Source organism: Stegostoma tigrinum, chromosome 28 (genome assembly GCF_030684315.1).
Source record: "Stegostoma tigrinum isolate sSteTig4 chromosome 28, sSteTig4.hap1, whole genome shotgun sequence".
Taxonomy (NCBI): Eukaryota; Metazoa; Chordata; class Chondrichthyes; order Orectolobiformes; family Stegostomatidae; genus Stegostoma; species Stegostoma tigrinum.
Window position 1 is genome coordinate 26,880,486 of NC_081381.1, and position 13,158 is coordinate 26,893,643.

The 13,158-nt window shown below is 39.6% G+C and overlaps 1 protein-coding gene across 5 annotated transcripts in view; it reads right to left on the reverse strand.

Moving 5' to 3' along the window:
* The window catches only part of zgc:154075 (uncharacterized protein LOC556929 homolog), a 200,366-nt gene that overhangs the window by 162,254 nt on the left and 24,954 nt on the right, over positions 1-13,158 (reverse strand). For all 5 annotated transcript variants that reach the window (XM_059655659.1, XM_059655661.1, XM_048561747.2 and 2 more), the window contains exons 3-5: positions 8,282-8,366; positions 1,679-1,752; positions 82-141 (exon numbers count right to left, since the gene is read on the reverse strand). In XM_059655659.1, coding sequence (XP_059511642.1) covers positions 82-141; positions 1,679-1,752; positions 8,282-8,366 — 219 coding nt within the window. The remainder of the gene's footprint in view (positions 1-81; positions 142-1,678; positions 1,753-8,281; positions 8,367-13,158) is intronic.

The window sequence follows — 13,158 nt, forward strand, 5'->3', positions numbered from 1 at the left end:
GATAAATGTATCTTCTGCATCTAATTCAATTATACTTTGTTACGTTATAATCTCTTGTCAGCATTAATAATGACAACCTACTGCCATGGGTTTCTCCAGGAGGATGTGGTAGCCCTTCTTTGCAAATGCCACTGTTGGGTCCTGTAGATTTAAATACAATATGTTAGCAAATAAACTAAAAAGTGCTAGTATAATTAACAGGTACCACTTTATAAATAATAATACAGCTTGTGTGTCTTATAAGTTAAGTATTTTAGATATTAAATATAATTGCATTTGTCATTAAATGATTGAAACAATGAGGACAATCCAGGAGAATAAAAACATAATCTAATCATCCTGTCATCAACAAAGAGCTCAACATATTCCTGCTCAGAGGCACAGGCATTCCAATCATTTTGACATTAATGCACTACATTTACTCTTCACGATGGCTCAGCTGGTTAAAACAATGGGTCAGTAAGAGCCGTACAGGCCTCAAACAATTTCTAGTTTGAATGAAGTGAGCTGATGGCCAACAGAATTACAATAACAATGGCACATATTCAGTTTTTAGGGGTTAGAAAGGAGATTATCTACCAGGGAGTCATATTTATTGACTCTTGCCAAAGCTGTACAAATGCAGACATTAGGTAATGTCCCACTGTGGCTGAAACCACCTCCTGGTGCTCACTGGCTACGCCCATGGGAATAATGTACACAAAAATCAAGCTGTTTCACTGATTCCTTGACATCCAACACAACTTCCTGAATATAATCACCAATAGCAATGGAAAACATTCAATACTTGCAATCAATATTTGATCTAGGCATGTACAAATTATGCATGAAGGTTGAAAAATGCCATCCTATGGATTTGGTAATTCTTGGCAATGGAAATATTGGCCTATTCCTAGCTTACACTGTGTACCTGAGTTATCAATAGAATTAAGCAAGAAAATGTCACTTATAGCTGATGCTGCCAGCTACACAATGCTAAGGAAAGTACACCCCATCATCCACACAGATCTACTTTTATTTAAAATACTGTTAATGTGAAAACTCTTAATACAAACATCAAATTCACCTCTCTGCTATTTTAACAAATTGAGATAATGAATGTCAACAAGCTATTTGATCATCAGCCAATGTGTAGGCATGAGTATTTCCCTGTAGGTGTCACTGAATGCCATATAAAGGCTTGATTCTCTGGTGATTTTTCCCCTCTTTCTCACCCTGAAAAGCCTAGCTAAATATTATCACTCTTATAAAACACTGCCTCAGATCAGCAAACTCAACCCAGATTGAAAATTGTACCTTGCGATATTCTAATCTATGTGCATTGAACAGTTCTGTTTGATTTCAATCGTGTAAGTAATAATTCACTCCCAACTACTCATTATTCTAGTACACATAATGGGCATTCTAAACGCTGCAATCAAATTCTTACAACTATTCATCTAGACACAACTTATGGCATTATTTTAGTGTCATTTCTTACTGGTTCAATAAAGCCCATTTCAACCATCCCCAAATTTCTGATTAAAATTGGGATATTTGTGTACTTAACATTGGTTTTCCCAGAGCCACTTTGACATTATAGGCTTACCTTGTACTTCAGTCGTCCTGACATTTTTGTTTGTTTAATCTGTTGCCCATGCTAATTCATAACAAACATGGAAATTGCTTTTCTGTGTACCTTATGATGCCTGTCTGGAGTTGCTATGATCACAGCATCTGCAAATTTCTCCCGTTTTGCAGCTTCTCGCCAATCTTCCATAACAAAAAAAAGCATGGATTAATAAGGGAAGTTTGATGAAAAGCAGCTCTGATTAACTCTCAATAGCTTTAAGAAATAGTAAATCAACTTTATCTGATTTCACTCAGAGTATTTCAATCTGCAATGCTCCATTGGTTGGCGTTACATCTAGCTTAAAGGAAATGGTTACAGTAGTCGGAGGTCAATATCATCTCAGTCTCAGGACACTAGTGCATAAGCCCCTCAGGGCAGTTTCTAAGAGCCAATCATCCTCAGTTGCTTCATCAATTACCTTCCCTCCATTAGGTCAGAAGTGGGCAACTGTGTAATGTTCAGTACCATTCAACTCCTCAGATACTAAAACAATTCAGTCCACTACAGGACGATCATGATAATTTTATGTTGATAGCTGACACGTGACATTTCCAGCAGATATTTATTGTCTGACACTGTCTCCAACTGGGAGAATGTGACAATAGTCCCTTGACGTTCAACGGTATGGCCATCACTTAATTTCATTTCCAACATCCTGGAATGTTAGCATGCACCAGAAAAATGAACTAAACCAGTCATTTAATTATGGTGTCTACAAGAGCAGTTCAGAGACCAAGGATTCTGCAATGAATAACTTATTCCCTGACTTCCTAATGTCTGCCCAACCATCTACAAGGCACAAGTCAGAATGTGATGGAATATTCACCATTTGCTTGATAAGTACAGCTCCAATTTGCAGCTACCCCATTCTACCATTACCAGCAAGCTGAAAGATCAATTCTCCTTCACTGAAGAATGCAGTAGGGAAAAGCAGTAGCAGCAGCAGACATACACAAAGATGAGGGTTCAACCCGGTGAAGCTACAACACAGGACTACTTGCATGCCACACGGCAGAAACAGCATGCAATAGGTAGGGCCAATCGAATCCACGCCAAACACATTAGATCGAAGTTCTACAATCCTGTCACATCCAGTTGTCAATGGTGGTGGAAAAATAAACTATAAAAATGATGGAAAAAGTTGTGACAGTGCTATTAAGTGGCATCTGCAAAAGAATAATCTGTTTAGTTTGAACTGACTCTCAGTTTGGATTTGCCAGGCAACTCACTCTTGACCTCATTATAGCCTTGTTCCATACTTGAAGAGTGGAATGCCAGAGGTGAGATTGATTGCCCTTGACATTAAGGCACCATTTGACTAAGTATGGCATCATTGAACCCTAGTAAAACTGAAGTCAACATGAATCAGACAGAAAATTCCCTGCTACTTAGAGTCATACCTAGCACATACTTGGTTGTTGGAGGTCAATCTTCTCAGCCCATATCATCATTACACAAGTTCCTCAGGGTAATGTCTTAGGCCCAACCATCTTCAGCTGCTTCATTAATGACTTCCCTTCATTCTAAGGTCAGAAGTAGGGATGTTCACTAATGATTGCACACTGTTCAGTACCATTCATGATTCCTCAGATACCAAAGCAGCCTGTGAACTGAACAACATCCAGGTTTGTGCTCCTAAGTGTCAAGTAACATTTGTGCTACATGAGTGCCAGTCAATTGTCATCTCCATCAAGGCAGAATTTAACTATTGCCTTTTGACATTCAATAACATTATCATCGCTGAATCTTCCTCTAACACTACTCTGGGTGTTACCATTGACTAGGAATGGTCATTGGCATCATGAATACTGTGGCACATGTGCAGGTTCGAGGCTAGGAATTCTGTTTGAGTAACTTACCTCTAGTCTTTCCATTGCCTGTCCATCATCTACAAAGCAAAAGTCAGGATTGAGATTGAATAATCTCCACTGGCCTGGACAAGCTCCAGTAATACTCAAGAAACTTGACATCATCCAGGACAAAGCAGCTCCCTTGGCTGGCACTTCCTCCACCACCTTCAATATTCACCACTGATGCAACAATGTGTAGTATCTACAAAGTTCACAAGATCTACAAGAGGTTTCTCTAACAGCACATTCCAACTAGCAACCTCTACCAACTAGAAGGACAAGGGTAGCAGATGCATTTTACACCATAACCTGCAACTCCCATTCAAGCTACAAACCATCCTGATTTGGAAATACATCACCATTTCTTTATGGCCACTGGGTCAAAATCCAAGAAATCCCTTTCACAAGCACTACACCCCAACGACCGCATCAGTTGAAGAAGGCAGCTCACCACAATCTTCTAAAGGGCAACTGGATGGCAACAAATACTGGCCTAGCCAGCAATGTACACAAGCTGTCAATTTTTAAAAAAAAATAATATTTTTGTGTTTTCTTTCCTTCTATTTTATCAAGTTTCTTTGTTTCCGCTTTTCCTTTTGAATGGTACTGCTTCTTCCTCAAATTAAGCTCCACAGACATAATGTGCCTTCTAGTAACTCTTTGAAGTGATCATTCCCCATATGTAAGACTGAAGGACTTTGACCAGCTATTTAATTGCATTTACATCACCACTGAGCCCTGATTCTGTATTCAGCCACAAATGCATTTTCCAATAAGTAGATCTGGATAATGGCTAGGGGCAGGAATTTGGCAATTCTTTCTTTGTCTCCATTCCGTAGGCGCAGAGTTCAACTCTAATTTTTCTTCCATTATTCAAGTTGAGATATAACTGAACACAGACTGCGCCCAATTACGCATGATATCTTCCTGCTTTTGGTCAGCCACTTACTGACAATCTTCTCTACATATATGATCAAATAACGCTGATCCACAACTTATTGACAGAGAGATTAGGATTTCTGTCTGGGACAATATTTCTGCTGAAAGCAGGTGACAGTGTTTGCTTGGGAAAATTTCTAAACCATTTCCTTAAAAAAACACTATAGTTGAACCTAGAGCTGAAAAGCCATTAAGAAGAGAGTAGAAAAAGGGCAGTGAGGCAAAATTTAAGTCCTTGTCTTTCTTTTCCAGGTGATTCAATCTTCTTGCCACCGCAGGCTTTCTATGTTAATCTTATTGTTGGTGGTTGGTACTGTAGCAGTTAGGCAGTGGAATCAGCTGATTCCACACCCAATCCTTGCTGCCTAGGTTCAGAACATGACCAATTATTTCCCGTTTCAGATGAACACAACATTTGTTTTACACCTGTTAGCAGTAATTATTTTTTAAAAATTTAACCTATTTTTCAAATCAACCTGTTCAAAGATGTTACTACACACCTTTGGAGGTGAAGCCATAAGACCATAAGACATAGGAGTGGAAGTAAGGCCATTCAGCCCATCAAGTCCACTCCGCCATTTAATCATGGCTGATAGGCATTTCAACTCCACTTCCCTGCACTCTCTCTGGAGCCCTTAATTCCTTATGAGATCAAGAATTTATCAATCTCTGCCTTGAAGACATTTAACGTACCAGCCTCCAATGCGCTCCGTGACAATGAATTCCACAGGCCCACCACTCTCTGGCTGAAGAAATGTCTCCTCATTTCCATTTTAAATTTACCCACTCTAATTCTAAGGCTGTGCCCACGTGTCCTAGTCTTCCCGCCTAATGGAAACAACTTCCCAGCATCCACCCTTTCTAAGGCATACATTATCTTGTAAGTTTCTATTAAATCTCCCCTCAACCTTCTAAACTCTAATGAATACAATCCTAGGATACTTAGCCATTCATCGTATGTTAAACCTACCATTCCAGGGATCATCTGTGTGAATCTCCGCTGGACACGCTCCAGGGCCAGTATGTCCTTCCTGAGGTGTGGGGCCCAAAATTGGACACAGTATTCTAAATGGGGCCGAACTAGAGCTTTATAAAGTCTCAGAAGCACATCACTGCCTTTATATTCCAACCCTCTTGAGATAAACAACAAGATTACATTCGCTTTCTTAATCACGGGCTCTACCTGCAAGTTAACCTTTAGAGAATCCTGGACAACACTCCCAGATCCCTTTGTACTTCAGCTGTATGGATTTTTTCACCGTTCAGAATACAGTCCATGCCTGTATTCTTTTTTCCAAAGTGCAAAACCTCGCATTTGCTCATGTTGAATTTCATCAGCCATTTCCTGGACCACTCTCCTAAACTGTCTAAATCTTTCTACAACCTCCCCACCTCCTCAGTACTACCTGCCTGTCCACCTATCTTCGTATCATCGGCAAACTTCGCCAGAATGCCCCCAGTCCCTTCATCCAGATCTTTAATATATAAAGTGAACAGCTGCGGCCCCAACACTGAACCCTGCGGGACACCACTTGTCACCAGTTGCCATTCCGAAAAAGAGTCTTTTATCCCAACTCTCTGCCTTCTGTCAGACAGCCAATCCTCAATCCAAGCCAGTAGCTCACCTCGAACACCATGGGCCCTCACCTTACTCAGCAGCCTTCCGTGAGGCACCTTATCAAAGGCCTTTTGGAAGTCTAGATAGATAACATCTACTGGGTTTTTCTGGTCTAACCTACTTGTTACCTCTTCAAAGAATTCTAACAAGTTTGTCAGGCATGACCTCCCCTTACTAAATCCATGCTGACTTGTTCTAACCCGACCCTGCACTTTCAAGAATTTAGAAATCTCATCCTTAACGATGGATTCTGGAATTTTCCCAACAACCGAGGTTAGGCTAATCAGCCTACAATTTTCCATCTTTTGTCTTGATCCTTTCTTAAACAAGGGGATTAAAACAGCAATTTTCCAATCATCTGGGACTTTCCCTGACTCCAGTGACTTTTGAAAGATCACAACCAAAGCCTCCAATATTTCCTCAGCCACCTCCCTCAGAATTCTAGGGTGTAGCCCATCGAGGCCAGGAGATTTATCACTTTTTCGGCCTTTTAGCTTTTCAATCACTTTCTCTTTTGTAATGCCTACTATACTCAACTCTGCCCCCGACTCTCCTTAATAGTTGGGATACTACTCATATCTTCCACTGTGAAGACTGACGCAAAGTACTTATTAAGTTCTTCAGCTATTTCCTTATCTCCCATCACTAGCCTTCCAGCATCAATTTGGAGCGGCCCAATGCCTACTTTTGCCTCTCATTTGTTTCTTATGTATTGAAAGAAACTTTTAGTATCATTTCTAATATTACTAGCTGGCTTACCTTCATATTTTCTTGTCTCTTTCCTTATTTCTCTCTTTGTTATCCTCTGCATGTTTTTGTAGCCTTCCTAATCTTCTGATTTCCCAGTGTCCTTGGCCACTTTATAGGCTGTCTCTTTTTCTTTGATACATTTCCTGACGTCCTTTGTCAGTCATGGCTGTCTAATCCGCCACCGGATAATGTTTCTTTTCTTTGGAATGAACCTCTGTACTGTGTCCTCAATTACACCCAGAAACTCCTGCCATTGTTGCTCTACTGCCTTCCCCGCTAGGCTCTGCTTCCAGTCGATTTTCCTCTCTCATGCCCCTGTAATTACCTTTATTTAACTGTAACACCATTACATCCGATTTTGCCTTCTCTCTTTCAAACTGCAGACTGAACTCTACCATATTATGATCGCTGCCTCCTAAGTGTTCCCTTACTTTAAGATCTTTTATAACGTCAGGCTCATTACATAGCACTAAGTGCAGAATAGGCTGCTCCCTTGTGGGCTCCATCACAAGCTGTTACAAAAAGCCATCCTGTAAACATTCCATGAATTCCCTTTCTTTGGATCCACCAGCAACATTATTCACCCAGTCAACCTGCATATTGAAGTCCCCCATGATCATCATGACCTTGCCTTTCTGACATGCCCTATCTATTTCCAGGTGCATCTTGCGCCCCTAGTCCTGATCACTGTTAGGAGGTCTGTACATAACTCCCATTACGGTTTTTTTGCCTTTGTGAGTTCTCAACTCCACCCACACAGACTCCACATCCTCTGACCCTATGTCATTCAGTGCCGTAGATTTAATTTCATTCTTAACTAACAAGGCAACCCCACCCTTCTGCCCACCTCCCTGTCTTTTCGATAAGTTGTAAATTCTTGGATGTTTAACTGCCACTCCTGAACTCCCTGCAACCACGTCTCTGTGATGCCTACCACATCATAATCATTCAAGATGATTTGTGCTGTTAATTCATCTACTTTGTTACAAATACTATGAGCATTTAGGTAAAGATTTGAACTTGGGCCTCCCGGGCCAGAGGTAGGGACACTACTACTGTACCACAAGAGGGCACTCCCATTAGCAGTATAATTTTTTAAAATTTAACCTATTTTTCTGATCAAGATGTTTAGAGATGTTATTGCTCGCCTCTCGAACAGGTAGGCCTTGAATCCGGGCCTCTCGGCCCAGTGGTAGGGAAACTAGCACAGCGTCACAAGAGAACCCACCTATCAACATAATAATTAAAAAATATACTTTTTGTTAAACTATTCTCCTATGCATTCTGTCCAGGGATGTCATTATACACCTGTGGTGCAGGCAGAACACGACCATTTTGCCACAAGAGGGTCTCCCGTTAGCTGTATGTTTACCTTAATAAAGTTTAAACTTTCAATTGGAATTAACTCACTTTTGCTATGTATGCTTAAGACTTTAATACAATTAGCCAAATTACTTTGATTAGACAATGACATCTATATCGTAATGTAAGCAGCCAACCAAAGGTTCTCACCATTGAAGACGTTGCAATCTTGTATGGAGTAGTTTATCTGCAAATTCTGCCTGGCAATTAAACGAGAATCTGCTACTCCGACAATCTGGAAGACAGGTAATAATAGATAAATTCAGATAATTACAGAGCAACGATGGAGCTACAAATGTTAGACATAACACCATTTCAGTAGAAACCAATGACGCAGCCATCAGACAGGCATAAATAGAAGCCATGTGGACAGAGATAAAATGTGAAGAAGGATCACACAGAGTCTACAGATCACCTACTTGCTGAAGGGAAGTGGGAAAAGAATATGAAAACAAATTAGGGAAATGAGTCAAAAAACAACAAAAAATAACCATGGCAGATTTCAACTTTCCTGAATTTTTTTGTCCAGATGAGGTGGAGAGTGACATAAGCTGCATTCGGACTCCGTTTTAAGCCAGTTAGGGAGGACTCATTACTAAATATAATAATGAAGAAGCAGAGGCATCTACATAACAGTCATGATAAAATAATATGATTCAGGATTAATAATTAAGATGACATAGGCATGATAATAGACTGGAGTTAAGCTGATTTGGAATGAATGAGAATAGAACACTGAAAATTAAAGGGGCAATAATGTAAAACGTCAATGAATAATAGTTAAAATAGTGTTCAATAGAGACCAAGAAAAAGAATTTCTAAAAGCTAAAACAATTATACACTAATGAAATATCATGGTTGAATACAAGGGAAAATTGAGGACAAGGAAAACGATATACATTAAATACATGGACAACAGGACAAAGCAGGTCAAAGGAGAATATAAACAACACCACATTCAAGAAGTATTTAGGTCAGCTCTTGCAATGCCACAATATACAAAGCTGTGGGCCAAATGCTAGAAAATGGAATTAGAATAATTAGATGCTTGATTTTGACCAATGCAGATTTGATGGGCCAAACAGTCTTTTTTCTGTGCTGTTGACCTCAATGACAATGACTCTATGAGAAACAGCCTGTCCTGATGGAACGTTAGCAATCTGCACTTTAATTCTGTTCCACTCCAAACATGCTGCCAAAGCTTTTGAGCGTGTCTCTATCATTTTGTTCTTATTTCAGATTTCTAGCATTGACAGATGTCCCAGCAACTACACACAGGGTGGGGACCACTGCTGGTACTGCAACAGTAAGTAAAGAAAGCATTCAGCAATGAACGCAGACTTAGAGGCAAGTCTGGGATCTTGCCAGGGCCAGCATGGCAGTAAGTGCAATTGCACAAACTAAAACATTGCACTGCTGGTCAAGAAGGCCATAATAAAAACAAACTAAGCTTAGAGTTTATTTCTAGAGGGATAGAATCAAAATGGAGAAGTTTGGCTAAACTTGTATTAAACTTTGGTTAGATCAGAAGAAGTACTCTGCATGGTTCTTCTGATCACCATTTTACTTAAAAAAGAATATTAAGACAACAGAAGGGTGTAAAAAAAGTTTCTGCAAGATTGTTACCATTGGGAAAGTATAAATATTCTGTACCTCTTCTTTTGAAAAGAGAAGACTGGATGGTGGCCAAGTAAAGATATATCAATATGAAAGTTTTGATAGAATCGGCACAGAGACTGTTCAATTTAAGGGGTGAGCAAAACCAGAGGTCATCAATACGAAGCAGTTGCAATCAAATGGGGTAAAGGAGTTCATTCTGCAATTTCCGTAAATAATGCGAATGGGGGGGCTCATGTCTTTGGCATACTGCAGGTAAGTTCTTTAACGCATTTAAGAGGAAATTTGATATGCATATAGGAGGGGAAGAGAAGATTATGTTGATAGAATTAAAAGAGAAAAGGATGGAAGAAGGTTCAAGCACTCAAATATCAGCATGGACTAAGGGGGTTGGAGATGAATGGCCTTTTTCTCTGCTACCTATTCTATGTAAATTTATGTGACACTTCAACTCTTACAACACATTATTCCAAAGCCAATGCATCTTTTCCTTTAGGGTAGAAGTATGTGCTCAAAGTGCATTAGTTTCTATTTAGTCTTAATTCACTGAGTAGCTGTCTTCTTGAAAACTATGAAAGAGTTGGGATAAGAAACCAACATTTTGTCAAAGAGGTGGGTTTTAAAGCAGTGTGGTAGAGAGAATTCAAATCTTGGGGCCTAGGTAACTTAACGCACATAGGCCTACGATAAAGCAATGAAAATCATGTGCCATAAATTGAAGAAGAACAGAGATATATTGGCATTGAGAGACTATATGCGATTACAGACATAATGATAAATAGGGCCAAAGAGATATCTAGAAACAACAATGAGAAATTAACATTTCAGCCATTCTCAAACATGGAGCAAACATAGCTCAGTGAGGACTGGGGGTGATGCATGATTGAGACTTGTTGGAGTTAGGGTGCAGACAGCAAAATTTTAGAAGACTGCAACTTTACACAGGTTGCAAGGTAGGAGTCTGGATGGGAAAGGTCTCCAGAATCACAATCACAGATTTTTAAAGTGCAGAAGGTCGATAATTCTTGAACCAGCTCTCTGAATGATCGACTCTTAGCGTCGTGCTCCCAATTTCTTCAGAATTTGCAAGGTTTCATTCTTTACAGATAATAGCCTAATTCCCTTTTGAATACTTTGACTGAATTTGTTTCTGCCATACTCTCAGACAGATCATTCAGACCTTTAACACTGACTGCGTGAAAACATTGTTTTTACATAATCACTTTTGCTTCTTTTAATTATCACTTTAAATCCATGCCCTTTTGTTTTTACTCCCTGTCTATTCTGTCCAGACCTGTCATGATTCTGAATACCTCTCTGCCCTTTTTTTGGAAGCTGTTTTCAATGAAGAAAATACCTGCTGTCAACTGGTTGTAAAAGGAGTGCTCCACTGGTCTCTTGTTCTTGAGTTATGGAGACAAATTAAAATTCCGATTACTGGTTACTACTTGACTGGAATGCAAGTACAAATCAGGTGAGAAAATATCAGTTTTGTCTCATTTGTTTCAGGTACTAAAAGGATATCAGTGTCTATGGAACTCAAAAGCAAAAGGAACAAAGTTTGGAAATTTCTGCACTGCTCGAAGAGTCCCTTCAAAAAGTCATTTGGAACATAAGAGTAACTGACAAAGAAGAGACACTGAATGGAGCTTAGTGCTACCTCAGGCCATTATTTTGTCTACAAAGTCCAGCGGCTTACCAATTACCTCAACTTCATCATTCTAACAGCTTCCTGATGTCACAGCTCACACAATATGCAAAGAATTGTGGTTGACCCAATATAATTACAGTGCATGTCACTCATGATACCAGATGATAAAGCTTCAAAAAGAAAACAATAGGAAGTAAACAAAATGGGTACATTTTAAACTTCAATGTACAAAAGAATTGAGCCATGGTCATCTATCACATTACTGTTTGAGGATCTTGCTGTGAATGTACTGGCTACTGCATTTTCTTACAATGGGTAATCTCACTTCAAATGTATTTTATCAGTGATAAAGTAATTTGGGGCACATTGTGGTCATGAAATCCACTGTAAAAATGTAAGTCTTTGAAGGAATCAAACTTATGTCTTAAAACCACTTTCATTCATCTCAATAAAACATGAGACACTGCTAACATTATAGGGCTCCATATGACTTCGGAAAAATTGACTGACCAACGAAGCTCCTCATTCTCATCCACTCCCTTCATAACATTATGCATGGTACTTCCTTCTCCAAATGCAACAGAAATGGTGCTTCAGTTTGATGGCATCACTTCAGAGAGTTTTAGATTTAAGAATAGAATGAAACAGGGTTGCAAGCCCAGCTCCATTTTGTGCAGTTTCTTCTTCTCCATGCTGTTGGCCTTCCCTGCAGACATGGATGGAATTTACCTGCATAACACATCAGACAATATGCTTTACCATGCTTTCAGACTGAAAATGAAGAGAAGATATATGTCTTGATCAGAGAATTTCTCTACATCGACAATGTTGCACTAATTGCTCTCACACAGAAATTTAGCTACAAAAGACTCTTGGATTATCTCTGTGATGCCTGCAAATTGTTCTCCCTTTTAAAAAGGAGCAAGAAACCATGATTATTGGATAGGGTGTCACTGCTCTATTGTTGGTCATTCGAAGTAACACTTCATTGAAACTTGATGGGCTGAATGGCCTACTTCTGCTCCAATGCCTTATGATCGAAGTGGTTAGAAAATTCTGCTACCTTGGAGCCACAATAACAGACAACCGAAGAGGCAAAGCTCAATCAACGCACAGAAAAGCTAACTACTACCTCTGGCTGATTCAAGAGATGTACATGGAATAACACAAAACTCATTCTTACAGCTCTTAAGCCAAGATAACGGTCCCAGCACCTTGTTGAAATATGGATGACTTACAGCCATGATGAAAGGTAACGGAATGATTTGCTTATATGGTGATTGTTGTGCATTCTGGGCATCTCATGGAAAGACGAAATCACAAACGTGGCACTCATTCCAAAAGCAAGCATGTCAGCACAGATTGAGGAAAAGAAACTTTTCTGGGTTGGGCATATTCAGAGGATGGAAGACAGTCACACATATAAATGTTTTCAGTTGACTAGATAGCCAAAGCCAGAAGACCTATAGGATACCGAAAGCCTTGTTTCAAGTTTGCTTGCACGATGTGGAGCTTTAAGTACTGATTTGTCTTCCTTCAAGATGCCATAGGTTCAGAGAGGCAAATGGCAATTTTACTCGTGGGCCAGAATGCACCACCAATCAGTGGCTACAGCTCTTTGTCAACATGTGCCAACATCAAAAACAACGCAAAATAACATCTCATAACCAGCTCATATCCGATACTTGTATCAAAACAAGCCTCTCATGGAATGGTCTTTTCAATCACCAGTTAATGTGTACTAGCTGAAGCTACCCCA